This window comes from Salvelinus namaycush, chromosome 29 (genome assembly GCF_016432855.1).
Source record: "Salvelinus namaycush isolate Seneca chromosome 29, SaNama_1.0, whole genome shotgun sequence".
Lineage (NCBI taxonomy): Eukaryota > Metazoa > Chordata > Actinopteri > Salmoniformes > Salmonidae > Salvelinus > Salvelinus namaycush.
The window spans coordinates 32,076,674-32,093,157 of record NC_052335.1 but is presented as its reverse complement, the minus strand read 5'-3'; the positions used below and the strand labels follow the sequence as shown (position 1 = coordinate 32,093,157).

Sequence of the window (16,484 nt, the reverse complement as noted above, 5' to 3'; positions counted from 1 at the left end):
TTGACAGCTGGGGTGAAAGAGGAGCAATTACGATAGAGGAAACCAAGTCTAGATTTAACTTTAGCCTGCAGCTTTGATATGTGCTGAGAAGGACAGTACCATCTAGCCATACTCCCAAGTTCTAAACCCTCAGAGGTAGTAATCACACAGGTAGGGAGAGGGGCATTCTTCTTACCAAACCACATTACCTTTGTTTTGGAGATGTTCGTAACAAGGTTAAGGGCAGAGAACGCTTGTTAGACACTACGAAAGATTTGTTGTAGAGCTTTTAACACAAAATCCAGGGAGGGGCCAGCTGAGTATAAGACTATCATCTGCATATAAATGGATGAGAAAGCTTCCTACTGCCTGAGCTATGCTGTTGATGTAAATTGAGAAGAGCCTGGGGCCTAGGATTGAGCATTGGGGTACTCCCTTGGTGACAGGCAGTGGCTGAGACAGTAGATGTTCTGACTTTATACACTGCACTCTTTGAGAGAGAGGTAGTTAGCAATCCAGGCCAAAGCCCCCCTTCAGAGACACCAATACTCCTTAGCCGGCCCACAGGAATGGAATGGTCTACTGTATCAAAAACGTTGGCCAAGTCAAGAAAAATAGCAGCACATCATTGCTTAGAATCAAGGGCAATGTTGACATCATTTATGACCTTTAAGGTTGCAGTGACACATCCATAACCTGAGCTGAAACCAGATTGCATACCAGAGAGAATACTATAGACATCAAGAAAGCCAAATGATTATTGACAAGTTTTTACAACACGTTTGATAGAACAGGGCAAAATAGAATGTTGTGTGATGATGTAGGCTACTCATTATAGTTGCCGCCATATCGTAGCCACTAGCCAGAATTCCTGCAAAAAGTTTTGCAAAGGGGCAAAAAAACAATATGCGCTTTAACCACTCAATGATCATGCAAGTACCGCACGAGTTCAACCTGTTCAACCTCTGGGCAGCCGAACTTTCTCACGCAGCCAGAGGAAGGAAGTGGCAGTGGGAGTACTGAACAGAAGCTACGTAAACAGCAGAGTGGACAGCAGCTACAGTACATACAAAAAAACATCACGCTCATGCGCAGAAATCTCCGTATCAATAGCCACGGAAAATCAGGTTCCAGAAAATCTTGTCAAGCAGCCACTCCATAATAATTTATGATCACATTTTAGGCGTAGTAAACCCTCTCGCTTCGTCTCTTCCTCTCTGCTTCTAGTACTACAGGTGGCCGAATTCCGTCCAAAACAACGACCGCATAACTGGTTTGCAGGGTCACCGCGAGCTATCTAGTCTTCGGAAATATGGCACTTTTTCATTTGATTGCAGGTTGGATCGGTTATTTGCTTATGTGCCTGCTTGGTTTGATTTTGATCGCGTTTCTAATTTTTTGTCTTTACATAAAATATATTCATCTGAAATATGATCACATACCGGGCCCACCAAGGGATAGGTGAGTCAGTATTATGTAACTTGAATATTTATTTTAAAATGCTTTAGCTAAACGTTAGTTTCAACTATATGGAGTGACGACATAACGCAAATTATTTGTTGATAAGGAACTACAGTAGGTGAAAGTTGACCTCAACAGCCGCCAGGGTCGCTGATTCACCTGTCTTTTTCCTTTTCACTTGGGGAAAGTATCACTCATGTCATAACGTTCTTACTTTTCAGTTATTAAACCGTGTCTTGTTCTCCCCCAGTTTTATATTTGGTCATTCCCCAACCATGCTGAGGGAGATGAGCAATGGTCGAGTTGTCCACGACAAATTTCTGGAATGGTTTGTTGAATGCTATTGAATGCTACACACACACACATTGAGTCAGATGTTGTTTATCCTGGGACAATAAATAAAGATATATTCTATCTTTGACAGGGCTGAGACATATGGACCGGTGTACCGTATCAACGGTATGCATGTTGTGGTGTTGTGTGTGACCTGTCCTGATACCACCAAGGTAAACCTGTGAGATTACTGTAATTATAATCTCTGATGGACTGACAATGTAAACATCTGGCCAAATAAGCAAGATTTTAGTTCTGGGTTAACCAAGATTAGTGTAATTATACATTTTACCATGTTAATTTCTGAACTTAAAGTGCTGTAAAATAACCCATTACCCCAATTCCCCTTCAATCTGACACTTTGCTTTGTCTCCACAGGAAGTCCTGATGTCACCTAAGTACCCTAAAGACTCACTGGTCTACAAGCGTCTCTTCAACCTGTTTGGACAGAGGTGAGTCCTCTGTATAATTAATGTTATCTAAATATACTTCCTACTACTATTTATTGTGTCAATGTTTTGGTTGGTACAAACTCTCAACACAATCCCTCCTAATGCTGGTTATCACATGCGTAGCCTACAGAGCATATAGACATTCAACCGGGACAACTTGGTCACTGGTCAGTTAATTCAGTCTTAGGGTAAATACTCTGTTGTCCTTCTTCTTCATAGGTTTTTGGGAAGTGGCCTGGTCACTGCACAGAATCATGATGAGTGGTACAAACAGCGAAGAATAATGGACCCTGCCTTTAGCAGTCTGTAAGTCACTTATCCATTTCACATGGTGTAATAATCAATTAATCAATCAACTCATTGATCACTCCATTGATCAATCCATCCAGCCATCCATCTGTTCATCCATCCATCATTGCTGTGTATTGTTAGGTACCTGCGGGGTCAGATGGGTGCGTTCAACGAGAGGGCAGAGAAGCTGATGGATAAACTGGCAGACATGGCTGATACCAACACAGCTGCCAACATGCACCACATGTTCAACTGTGTGACACTGGATGTCATCACTAAGGTAACGGTCAATTCCTGTTCCCCTCAGATCCCCACACTGCACTTATGCTTTATTCTTTCTCTTATAAAGCTACATTTGTTTGTATATCTGACAGTAAAATTGTCAGAACAGGCAGTATTTTGCTTATGACAACTGATAACACACTCATTACCTAAGCTATATACAATTTAGTCTCACCAAGCCAATGTGTAAGCTATAATTAGCATAACTAGAACCAGGAGTTTTACCTTATCATGTTGTATCTCTGTTTTTGTATCATCTGTAGGTGGCGTTTGGAGTGGAGCTGGATCTGTTGAAGGAGAGTGACTCTCCGTTCCCCAACGCTATAGAGATGTGTCTGAAGGGAATGGTCCACTATCTCAGAGACGCCACCTTCCAGGTAAATAATGACATCAAGTATGTTAGTGATGCTTCTCCAGAACGATGGCTTATTGAATTTATCTATTTGAAATCCTACAGTTTCATCAGATACAATCCTATTTTATAAGAAACAAATACAGTGAAAACATTGACACTCATGAACAGTTTGTTCTAGTCTCTTGTTGCCATCCTTCCATGTAGGAAGCCTGTAAGATGCGGCTAAATGCATCATAATGCGTTTTACAGCGTCACAGTCCCTAGATGGAATTTAAATAAATGGTCGGCTGTCATATTTCTAGCTCTACCCAAAGAACAAGAAGTTCATCAACGAGGTGAAGAAGTCTTGTCAGCTGCTGCGTTCGACAGGCAGACAGTGGATCAACGAGAGGAAAATGGCCGTCCAAAACGGAGAGGACGTTCCAAAAGACATCCTCACACAGATCCTCAAGACGGCTGGCAAAGGCATGTAGTAGCCTGATCCTAGATCTGTTTGTGCTGTCTTGACAACTCCTGCCACTGTTCAAGACGGCACAAACAGATCTGGGACCAGGCTAACATTGGAAACCTTTTACCTGTGACTCTGCATGTGACATTGTGAGACAAGTGTTTGCTAAAACAGTCATGTTATTGATGAGGTTCAGTAGCACTATTGTCTCAACGCTGTAAACTGATATATATCCATCATTTCAGAGGAAAACATAGCAAACGATGATGAGGAGCTTATGCTGGACAACTTTGTGACGTTCTTCATTGCGGGTACGTCTCCCTGAAACAAGTCCTATACTTTTTATATATATATATACAGTTGAAGTTGGAAACTTACATACACCTTAGCCAAATACATTTAAACTCAGTTTTCACAATTCCTGACATTTAATCCTAGTAACAATTCCCTGTTTTAGGTCAGTTAGGATCACCACTTTATTTTCAGAATGTGAAATGTCAGAATGATAGTAGAGAGAATGATTTATTTCAGCTTTTATTTTTTTTCATCACATTCCCAGTGGGTCAAAAGTTTACATACACTCAATTAGTATTTTGTAGCATTGCCTTTAAATTGTTTAACTTGGGGCAAACGTTTCGGGTAGCCTTCCACAAGCTTCCCACAATAAGTTGGGTGAATTTTGGCACATTCCTCCTGACAGAGCTGGTGTAACTGAGTCGGGTTGGTAGGCCTCCTTGCTCGCACACACTTTTTCAGTTCTGCCCACAAAGTTTTTATGGGATTGAGGGCTTTGTGATGGCCACTCCAATACCTTGACTTTGTTATCCTTAAGCCATTTTGCCACAACTTTGGAAGTATGCTTGGGGTGGTTGTCCATTTGGAAGACCCATTTGCGACCAAGCTTTAACTTCCTGACTGAAGTCTTGAGATGTTGCTTCAATATATCCACATAATTTTCCTACCTCATGATGCCATCTATTTTGTGAAGTCCCTCCTGCAGCAAAGCACCCCCACAACATGATGCTGCCACCCCCGTGCTTCACGGTTGGGATGGTGTTCGTCGGCTTGCAAGCCTCCCTCTTTTTCCTCCAAACATAATGATGGTCATTATGGCCAAACAGTTCTATTTTTGTTTCATCAGACCAGAGGACATTTCTACAAAAAGTAGGATCTTTGTCACCATGTGCAGTTGCAAACCGTAGTCTGGCTTTTTTATGCCGGTTTTGGGGCAATGGCTTCTTGCTTGCAGAGCGGCCTTTCAGGTTATGTCGATATAGGCCTCGTTTTACTGTGGATATAGATCCTTTTGTACCTGTTTCCTCCAGCATCTTCACAAGGTCCTTTGCTGCTGTTCTGGGATTGATTTGCACTTTTTGCACAAAGTACGTTCATCTCTAGGAGAGAGAACACGTCTCCTTCCTGAGCGGTATGATGGCTGTGTGGTCCCATGGTGTTTATACTTGCGTACTATTGTTTGTATAGATGACCGTGGTACCTTCAGGCGTTTGGAAATTGCTCCCAAGGATGAACCAGACTTGTGGAGGTCTACAATTTTTTTTCTTTGGTCTTGGCTGATGTCTTATGATTTTCCCATGATGTCAAACAATGAGGCACTGAGTTTGAAGGTAGGCCTTGAAATACATCCACAGGTACACCTCCAATTGACTCAAATTATGTCAATTAGCCTATCAGAAGCTTCTAAAGCCATGACATCATTTTCTGGAATTTTCCAAGCTGTTTAAAGGCACAGTCAACTTAGTGTATATAAACTTCTGACCCACTGGAATTGTGATACAGTGAATTAGAAGTGAAATAATCTGTCTGTAAACAATTGTTGGAAAAATTACTTGTTTCATGCACAAAGTAGATGTCCTAACCGACTTGCCAAAACTATAGTTTGTTAAGAAGACATTTGTGGAGTGGTTGAAAAACTAGTTTTAATGACTCCAACCTAAGTGTACGTAAACTTCCGACTTCAACTGTATATATATATATATATACACTGCTCAAAAAAATAAAGGGAACACTTAAACAACACAATGTAACTCCAAGTCAATCACACTTCTGTGAAATCAAACTGTCCACTTAGGAAGCAACACTGATTGACAATAAATTTCACATGCTGTTGTGCAAATGGAATAGACAAAAGGTGGAAATTATAGGCAATTAGCAAGACACCCCCAATAAAGGAGTGATTCTGCAGGTGGTGACCACAGACCACTTCTCAGTTCCTATGCTTCCTGGCTGATGTTTTGGTCACTTTTGAATGCTGGCGGTGGTCTCACTCTAGTGGTAGCATGAGATGGAGTCTACAACCCACACAAGTGGCTCAGGTAGTGCAGCTCATCCAGGATGGCACATCAATGCGAGCTGTGGCATGAAGGTTTGCTGTGTCTGTCAGCGTAGTGTCCAGAGCATGGAGGCGCTACCAGGAGACAGGCCAGTACATCAGGAGACGTGGAGGAGGCCGTAGGAGGGCAACAACCCAGCAGCAGGACCGCTACCTCCGCCTTTGTGCAAGGAGGAGCACTGCCAGAGCCCTGCAAAATGACCTCCAGCAGGCCACAAATGTGCATGTGTCAGCATATGGTCTCACAAGGGCTCTGAGGATCTCATCTCGGTACCTAATGGCAGTCAGGCTACCTCTGGCGAGCACATGGAGGGCTGTGCGGCCCCACAAAGAAATGCCACCCCACACCATGACTGACCCACCGCCAAACCGGTCATGCTGGAGGATGTTGCAGGCAGCAGAACGTTCTCCACGGCGTCTCCAGACTCTGTCACGTCTGTCACATGTGCTCAGTGTGAACCTGCTTTCATCTGTGAAGAGCACAGGGCGCCAGTGGCGAATTTGCCAATCTTGGTGTTCTCTGCCAAATGCCAAACGTCCTGCACGGTGTTGGGCTGTAAGCACAACCCCCACCTGTGGACGTCGGGCCCTCATACCACCCTCATGGAGTCTGTTTCTGACCGTTTGAGCAGACACATGCACATTTGTGGCCTGCTGGAGGTCATTTTTCAGGGCTCTGGCAGTGCTCCTCCTTGCACAAAGGCGGAGGTAGCGGTCCTGCTGCTGGGTTGTTGCCCTCCTACGGCCTCCTCCACGTCTCCTGATGTACTGGCCTGTCTCCTGGTAGCGCCTCCATGCTCTGGACACTACGCTGACAGACACAGCAAACCTTCTTGCCACAGCTCGCATTGATGTGCCATCCTGGATGAGCTGCACTACCTGAGCCACTTGTGTGGGTTGTAGACTCCGTCTCATGCTACCACTAGAGTGAGAGCACCGCCAGCATTCAAAAGTGACCAAAACATCAGCCAGGAAGCATAGGAACTGAGAAGTGGTCTGTGGTCACCACCTGCAGAATCACTCCTTTATTGGGGGTGTCTTGCTAATTGCCTATAATTTCCACCTTTTGTCTATTCCATTTGCACAACAGCATGTGAAATTTATTGTCAATCAGTGTTGCTTCCTAAGTGGACAGTTTGATTTCACAGAAGTGTGATTGACTTGGAGTTACATTGTGTTGTTTAAGTGTTCCCTTTATTTTTTTGAGCAGTGTATATATTTATTTATATATATATAAATCCATCTTAGAAATATAGTTTTTCCCACACAATTGAAATTTGAAGAAACAACAGTGGCAGTACTTTTGTTGTTTTAATCTTGACAGGGCAAGAGACAACAGCCAATCAACTAGCTTTTGCCATCATGGAACTGGGAAGGCTGCCAGAGATATTGACGAAGTAGGACTTGTTTTCATCATTTCTATTTTCATTATTGATCATTTCTGTAATAAAAACAGGTTGGTTAAGTTTGTGAGTGTCTCTGCCCTCTCCAGGGTGAAGCAGGAAGTGGATGACGTCATCGGGATGAAACAGGAAATCAGCTTTGACGACCTGGGGAAGATGACCTACCTGTCTCAGGTAAATGATCTACCTGTCCCAGGTCCGTTTGTGCTGTCTTGTCATTGGCCTGACAGTGACAGCAATGGAGCTACAAACCAGATCCAGGACTCTATGACATCTATAAACAGAAACCATATTGTACGTTATACAATGTTGTACGATGGCTGATAGATTGGCGCTGGAGGAAATGGCTGCCGTTTTACGGGCTCCCAACGAATTGTGCTATTTTGTGTGTTTTCACTTTGTAACTTATTTTGTACATAATGTTTCCACCACCGTCTCTTATGACTGAAAAGATCTTCTGGATATTAGAACAGTGATTACTCCCCTCGAACTGGATGAAGATTTTTTCTTTAAAGAGTTGGACTCAAAGGATATAATGCTGATACTCAACACTGAGGCCTCTCAGGGGTGTGTGCTGAGTCTGTACTCCTGTACTCCCTGTTCACCCACCGCTCCAATACCATTATTACGTTTGCTGACGACAAAACAGTGGTAGGCCTGGTCACTGACAACGATGAGACAGCCTATAGGGAGGAGGTCAGAGACAACAACCTCTCTCTCAATGTGAGCAAGACAAAGGAGCTGATCGTGGACTATAGGAAAAGGAGGGCCGTACAGGCCACACAAACATTGACTAGACTGAAGTGGAGCGGGTCCTGAGTGTCAAGTTCCTTGGTGTCCACATCACCAACAAACTATTATGGTCCAAACACACCAAGACAGTTGTGAAGAGGGCACGACAACACCTTTTCCCCCTCAAGAAACTGAAAATATTTGGCATGGGTCCCCAGATCCTCAAAAAGTTCTACAGCTGCACCATCGAGAGCATCCTGACCGGTTGCATTACCGCTTGGTATGGCAATTTCTCGGCATCTGACCAGAAGGCGCTACAGAGGGTAGTGTGTACGGCCCAGTACATCACTAGGGCCAAGCTTCCTGACATCCAGGACCTATATACTAGGCAGTGTCAGAGGAAGGCCCAAAAAATTGTCAAAGACTCCAGTCACCCAAGTCGTAGACTGTTCTCTCTGCTACCGCACGGCAAACGGTACCAGAGAACCAAGCTCAGGACCAAAAGGCTCCTTAACAGCTTCTACCCACAAGCCATAAGACTGCTGAACAACTAAACTAATCAAATGGCCACCCGGTCTATTTACTTTGACCCGCTGTTTATTATCTATGCATAGTCACTTTACCCCTATCTACATGTACATGTTACCACAATTACCTTGACCCCCACACATTGCCTCTGTACTGGTAACCCCTGTATATAGCCTCATTAACTTATTGTTACTCTTTTATTTTTTTACTTTAGTTTATTTAGTAAATATTTTCTCAACTCATATTTTTCTTGAAACTAAATTTTTGGTTAAAGACTTGTAAGTAAGCATTTCAAGGTAAGCTGTTGTATTCGGCGCATGTGAAAAATAAAATTTGATACTTATTACTAGTATACTAATATACTATTTTATACAATACTTGTACTATATTAAAAGCAGTTGTGTGACCAACTGGATGTTAACTCGGTTCGTCTGCATGCTGCAAGACTGTATTAGCCGGCTGAGCTAAAGCCTAGGCATTGCATCCCATTATCAACGTAGGTTTCCACTTAATTTCAACCAAAAAAAATCTATGTTATGACTTGGAAAACAGATCGGAGTTGCAGAAATCCTTTTAACCTAACTCCAATGACATGGTAACAATTTTTATTGATTTCAAGTTGAATTTACGTTTACAACTAAATCAAATATAAATCAAAACTAGACGTTGAATTGACATCTGTGCCCAGTGGAATGTACCTCAGGGAGCTAACGCAAGTGTTCAAGTCTCGGGTCAGGTAACTCTTCACATCGTTAATTAATCAGCATGTTGTGTTTGATTCATATCATCTCCCCCCCGTCAGGTTTTGAAGGAGACTCTAAGGTTGTACCCTACAGCACCAGGCACTTCTCGCTTCATCCCCAACGACATCGTCATCAACGGCATCCCCATCCCAGCAGGAGTCTCATGCTTCGTGAGTAGTCACCTCAAAAACAATGTGGATGAGTGTTGTTGTATGTTAAAAGGATACATGCTAGCAGACACCTATAGACTTCGTCATTGCGCTAACGCTAGTTAGCATTTGCTCGGGAAACTACCTCTATCTTCCTTCATACTGGACACAAGGACATACAAATGGTATCCACGAGTTCATCTGACTCTGGAGGAAAGTATCCTTTAATATCTCTAGTTGTGGTGTTAACATGTGATACGCTGTGGTACCTCAATGTAGTAAAGGAATGAAGTATCCTTGTCTAAGCCAGTATGGCTCATACCTCAATGTAGTAAAGGAATGAAGTAGCCTTGTCTAAGCCAGTATGGCTCCCATTTATTTAATGGATAGATTTAGAATTTTTCTATCATTGACTTTTCTTCTGTTACACTGTAAACATAAAATGTCTCAAAACACCCTGATTGTGTAATGGAACTATGACAGGTAGAGCACCTAAGCTGAGATCTGGGTGTTTTGAATGTGAACCCAATGTAAATGTTTTAATACACAGAATGTGTTTTAAAACAGAATTGTAGGAACTCTGAAACAACCAAAGTGGGTTTTCAACTTGAATATTGGTGTGAAACACTTTTTGGGGTTTCATGTGAAAGGCAGCATCAAAACTAAAAAACGGTGTTTCTCATACAATCAATGGTTTACAAATGCAAGTCATTTCAATGATTTGTTAATTTAATTTTAACAAAGTAATGTAAATCCAACTGAATATGTTACTCCAAATGTAATTATATTTTATGAGGATAACCAAAGTGAGAGACAATAGATTGATTGAACTCATTGGAAGTCTTTGGTTTTAATCACATTGCATTTCTTATCTTGAAGCGTGACTCTGTTTTTAGAGGATTGTGGGTAATTCAACATTTTTAGACTATGATTCTTTCACACAATGTTGTTTACATGTTTGAAGAAGGAAGACTGTATTTCTATATTGGTATTAAGCAGTTTGTTGTGCCGTGCAGTGTAATGGATCATGATGAACGGATATCAAAACTGTCAGGCAATTTGACGTTCAATGAGGACAACACCCATTCCCACATAGACAAAGGAAATGACAACAAAAGAGAAGGGATCTAATTCTGCTCTAAACAGAACTCGAAACACCAAAATAATGTTAGTGCTCCCAGTCCCTGGCAAGGTGTTGCACAATATTTGATTTAGTGGTGTTACAACACACCATGTGTGTCAATACTCCAGCAAAGATAAGGTTGTGTCTCCTTCAAGTTGGTGGCAGCTCAGTTGGCACTAGTTTGTGTAGCAATATTGATGTTACACAGGAAACGGAAACCAGTTTTTACTTACTTTATTAATGTGCTGGTTGACAACATGCCTAGTAAAGTTTGCTTAACTATATATCTTTGTCTGTCGTGACTACAACACAAAGCATTTTGAAACAGTTTTGGTGTTACAATGCACTTAATTTTAACAGTGTAGTCAACACCTCATTAACTATTTTGGGTGTGGGTGTACTTATTTTATTTACTAAACTGTCTTAAATCTTTTATGTTTGCCCCTATCTTGTCTGTTTACAGTTCAGTTCGTATGTCTGTGGAAGGTTGGATAAGTTCTTTGAGGACCCGCTGAAGTTTGACCCAGAGAGGTTCCATCCAGACGCTGCCAAGTAAGTCACAAGATTAGTTTTTATTGTTTTATTGTTTCTTTACCACATTTGAATTGATTAAAGTAGAACTTCTCTCGTTGAAACTGGCATACATTGCATTCAGAAAATATTCAGACCACTTCACTTTTTTATGTTACAGCCTTATTCTAAAATGTATTTTAAAAAAAACTTTCCCTCTTCAATCTACACACAATACCCCATAAGGACGAAGGAAAAAAAAAGGTTTAGACATTTTTGCAAAATTGAGCTCAGGTGCATCCTGTTTCCATTGATCATCCTTGAGATGTTTCTACAACTTGATTGGAGTCCACCTGTGGTAAATTAAATTGATTGGACATGATTTAGGAAGACACACACCTGTATATATAAGGTCCCACTGTTGACAGTGCATGTCATAGAAAAAACCAAGCCATGTGGTTGACGCAATTGTCCATAGAGCTCCGAGACAGGATTCTGTCAATGCACAGATCTAGGGTAGGGTACCAAAAAAAATGTCTGCAGCATTGAAGGAACCCCAAGAACACAGTGGCCTCCATCATTCTTAAATGGAAGAAGTTTGGAACCACCAAGACTCTTCCTAGAGCTGACCACCCGGCCAAACTGAGCAATCGGGGGAGAAGGGGCTTGGTCAGGGAGGTGACCAAGAACTCAATGGTCACTCTGACAGAGCTCCAGAGCTCCTCTGTGGAGATGGGAGAACCTTCCAGAAGGACAACCATCTCTGCAGCACTGCACCAATCAGGCCTTTATGGTAGAGTGGCCAGACGGAAGCCACTCCTCAGTAAAAGGCACATGACAGCGCACTTGGAGTTTGCCAAAAGGCACCTAAAAAACTCAGACCATGAGAAACAAGATTCTCAGGTCTGATGAAACCAAGATTGAACTCATTGGCCTGAATGCCAAGTGTCACGTCTGGAGGAAACCTGACGCCGTCCCTACGGTGAAGCATGGTGGTGGCAGCATCATGCTGTGGGGATGTTTTTCAGCGGCAGAGACTGGGAGACTAGTCAGGATCGAGGCAAAGATGAACGGAGCAAAGTACAGAGATCCTTGATTAAAACCTGCTCCAGAGCTCTCAGGGCCTCAGACTGGAGCGAAGGTTCACCTTCCAACAGGACAACGACCCTAGGCACACAGCCAAGACAACGCAGGAGTGACTTCGGGACAAGTCTCTGAATGTCCTTGAGTAGCCCAGCCAGAGCCTGGACTTGAACCCGATCTAACATCTCTGGAGAGACCTGAAAATAGCTGTGGAATGACGCTCCCCATCCAACCTGATAGAGCTTGAGAGGATCTGCAGAGAAGAATGGGAGAAACTACCCAAATACAGATGTGCCAAGCTTATACCCAAGAAGACTCAAGGCTGTAATCGCTGCCAAAAGGTGCTTAAACAAAGTACTGAGTAAAGGGTCTGAATACTTATTTAAATGTAATATTTGCAAACATTTCTAAAAACCTTTGCTTTTTTTCTTTGTAATTTTGGGGTATTGTGTGTACATTTATGAGGGTGGAAAATGAATTAATCCATTTTAAAATAAGGCTGTAACGTAACAAAATGTATAAAAGGTGAAGGGGTCTAAATACTTTCCAAATGCACTGTATGTGACATCGATATTAGTCAGAAACATTTATTCCATTGACAGAATTAACTAAAAAGTGCAAGTTGGTTAACCTTTTACTGCAGTTGGCTAAATCAGGGTCACACAGAATGGTTCTTGATAGTAACAAACAAATTTACTTTAAAACAATTGTATACACCTCACACACATGGTTATGGGCTTATAAAAATAAGACACCTGTACCATATCAGATATAGAGTTGAAATGTCTTACATTTTGAGTTTGCATCCCAATATTGCACTGTATATACATCACAGAAGACTGAAATATAACAAAACATAGAAACACCAGTCTTAACGTCAACAGTGAAGAGGCGGCTCCGGGATGCTGGCCTTCTAGGCAGAGTTCCTCTGTCCAGTCTGTGTTCTTTTGCCCATCTTAATCTTTTCTTTTTATGGGCCAGTCTGAGATATGGCTTTTTCTTTGCAACTCTGCCTAGAAGGCCAGCATCCCGGAGTCGCCTCTTCACTGTTGACGTTGAGACTGGTGTTTTGTGGGTACTATTTAATGAAGCTGCCAGTTGAGGACTTGTGAGGCGTCTGTTTCTCAAACTAGACACTAATGTACTTGTCCTCTTGCTCAGTTGTGGACCGGGGCCTCCCACTCCTCTTTCTATTCTGGTTAGAGCCAGTTTGCGCTGTTCTGTGAAGGGAGTAGTACACAGCATTGTACGAGATCTTCAGTTTCTTGGGAATTTCTCACATGGAATAGATTTAATTTCTCAGAACAAGAATAGACTGATGAGTTTCAGAAGAAAGTTATTTGTTTCTGGCCATTTTGAGCCTGTAATCGAACCCACAAATGCTCCAGATACTCAACTAGTCTAAAGAAGGCCAGTTTTTTTGCGTCTTTAATCAGAACAACAGTTTTCAGCTGTGCTAACATAATTGCAAAAGGGTTTTCTAATGATCAATTAGCTTTTTAAAATGGTAAACTTGGATTAGCTAACACAACGTGCCATTGGAACACAGGAGTGATGGTTGCTGATAATGGGCCTCTGTAACGCCTATGTAGATATTCCATTAAACAATCATCCGTTTCCAGCTACAATAGTAATTTACAACATTAACAATGTCTACACTGCATTTCTGATCAATTTTATGTTATTTTAATGGACAATTTTTTGGGATTTTCTTTCAAAACAAGGACATTTCTAAGTGACCCCAAACTTTTGAGCAGTAGTGTATATTAATTATTAAACATATTCATAATATTCCACCCATGAGGCCAAAGATGGCACTTTTGATCAGTGATTGAAGGAAAGGGCTACTTTTGGTCATGAAGTCAAAGTTGGGTTGGGTTTTGATTTCGCCCACTAACACGGGATAAACAGCTGTGGCGATTGCACTCTATCCGATGGCAGAACACAGACAAACCTGCCCAGTAGCGCAGTGGATCGGACAACATGTCGCGCATTTTTTACTTGAGAAATACTGCACTAAACACCTTAACTAGATGTAAAATTGCGTGACTAAAACCTTGTCGACAAAAAACACAATTAATTACAGATTTCTTGAGTTAACTTGGACTATTTTGAGGAAGTGATACTGGCTTTGTTCCTATGGTGTCTCATGCAGTGGTGGAAAAAGTACCCAATTTTCATACTTGAGTAAAAGTAAAGATACCTTAAAAGAAAATGACTCAAGTAAAAGTCACCCAGTAAAATACTACTTGAGTAAAAGTCTAAAAGTATTTGGTTTTAAGTGTCCTAAAGTATCAAAAGTAAAAGTATAAATCATTTAAAATGTCTTATATTAAGCAAACCAGACGACACGATATTCTTGTTTTTTTAATTTACGGATAGCCAGGGTCACAGTTCAACACTCAGACGTAACTTACAATCAAAGCATTTGTGTTTAGTGAGTCTACCCAATCAGAGGCAGTAGGGATGAATTTAAGTACTTTACACCACCTGGTCTCATGGGGGACATACATCAGTAACTGTCACATCGAACCACACCCACAAAACTGAAATCTTGTTTTTCATAATGAGCAACAGAAAAACACATGTGGAACTAACAGACATGTTGTGTTTGTTTCTGTCCCGAAGACCCTATTACTGCTACTACCCCTTCGCCCTGGGACCACGCTCATGTCTGGGACAGAGCTTCGCACAGGTGAGCAGACTGTCCATATGAAATACATTGAAACAACTTTATTTGGGAGTGTTCTCTGCTGATCCTATTATCCATCCTAGTTAGATTACTCCTGGACTTCTGCCTCCAATTTAGACTTCTTTATAGTTGAGCACACCAGATTTGTCATCCTTTAAAGAGATCTGTTGTTCACAGATGGAGGCCAAGGTAGTGATGGCCAAGCTGCTCCAGAGGTTTGACGTCAGCCTGCTGCCTGGCCAGTCCTTTGACATCCTGGACACTGGGACTTTGAGACCAAAGAGTGGAGTGGTGTGTAACATCAGACACAGAGGACAGACACCCGCAGCCTGACCTGACTGGGGCCTGAACATGACTAGCACTTCTCTATAGCTTACTTGTCTTATTCCTTACACTTCCTAGTGGAGCAAATTACCTCTTTCTTTCAATGAAGCACCTTATTCAAATATCTTGCTATTTTTAATAAATCGATTTTGAACAATTATGTTTATTTTTTGTATCAATGGTGAAATAATATCTTAAATATAACGGTTCTATGTGATGAAGAGAGTTACTAGGACAGACTTGACATAGAAGTGTTTCCTTGTTGCTTAATACACCCTTATCATGTTGTTACTATGCAGTATACCATTTATCACATAATATAAAGGTTACTATGCAGTATACCATTTATCACATAAAGAGCTTTATAAAGTATATTAACTAATTTGATGAACTTCCTAACCAACATTACCACAGTGCCTCTGTTGGAGTGAATTTACTGTATTTTAATAAAATAATTGACCAAACATCACTGAGCTCCAGAAGGTTAGAATACTTTTATCCACAAGGTGTCGCTGTGAACCTGCAGACAAACCAAGAACATTGATTCTCATGTTTTGTATCTTTCTTGTTTACACCCATAAGACCTTGCTTTTTTCAATTTGTACTAACGACATGTCTCAGACTTTGAGTAAAGCCAGTGTGTCTATGTATGCGTTTGACTCAACACGTCAGCTACTACAGCGACACTCAACAAAGTGTTGCAGTTAGTTTCAGAGTGGGTGACAAGGAATAAGTTAGCCCTAAATATTTCTAAAACTAAAAGCATTGTATTTGGAACAAAACACCCACTAAACCCTAAACCTCAACTAAATCTTGTAATAAATAATGTGGAAATTGAGCAAGTTGAGATGACTAAACTGCTTGGAGTAACACTAGATTGTAAACTGTCTTGGTCAAAACATATTGATGTAGTAGTAGATAAGATGTGGAGAAGTCTGTCTGTAATTAAGCGATGCTCTGCCTTCTTAACAGCACTATCAACAAGGCAGGTCCTACAGGCCCTAGTTTTGTCACACCTTGACTACTCTTCAGTCGTGTGGTCAGGTGCCATAAAAAAGGACTTAGGATAATTACAATTGGCTCAGAACAGAGCAACACGGCTGACCTTTGGATGTATAGAGAGCTAATATTAATAATATGCATGTCAATCTCTACTGGCTGAAAGTGGAGGAGAGATTGACTTCATCCCTAATTTTATTTATGAGAGGTATTGACATGTTGAATGCACCGAGCTGTCTGTCTAAAC

At 41.5% G+C, this 16,484-nt stretch overlaps 1 protein-coding gene across 1 annotated transcript; it reads left to right on the top strand.

The window, feature by feature from the left end:
- The first annotated feature begins 1,061 nt into the window (after nucleotides 1-1,061).
- Nucleotides 1,062-15,707, top strand: LOC120024160 (cholesterol 24-hydroxylase-like). The gene is made up of 15 exons (XM_038968326.1): nucleotides 1,062-1,440; nucleotides 1,691-1,768; nucleotides 1,865-1,946; nucleotides 2,152-2,225; nucleotides 2,445-2,531; nucleotides 2,658-2,796; nucleotides 3,062-3,175; nucleotides 3,456-3,618; nucleotides 3,847-3,912; nucleotides 7,276-7,348; nucleotides 7,444-7,528; nucleotides 9,417-9,527; nucleotides 11,093-11,181; nucleotides 14,851-14,917; nucleotides 15,092-15,707. The coding sequence occupies exons 1-15, from the start codon at nucleotides 1,292-1,294 to the stop codon at nucleotides 15,245-15,247; spliced, it is 1,533 nt and encodes a 510-aa protein (XP_038824254.1). The 5' UTR covers nucleotides 1,062-1,291; the 3' UTR covers nucleotides 15,248-15,707.
- The last annotated feature ends 777 nt before the right edge of the window (nucleotides 15,708-16,484 follow it).

Excerpts from the sequence above, each read along its gene's own strand:
- LOC120024160 (XM_038968326.1), top strand. The coding sequence starts at position 1,292 with ATGGCACTTTTTCATTTGATTGCAGGTTGGATCGGTTATTTGCTTATG. Across the intron at positions 11,182-14,850 it reads TTCCATCCAGACGCTGCCAA|ACCCTATTACTGCTACTACC; the intron begins GTAAGTCACAAG and ends TCTGTCCCGAAG. Across the intron at positions 14,918-15,091 it reads TGGGACAGAGCTTCGCACAG|ATGGAGGCCAAGGTAGTGAT; the intron begins GTGAGCAGACTG and ends TGTTGTTCACAG.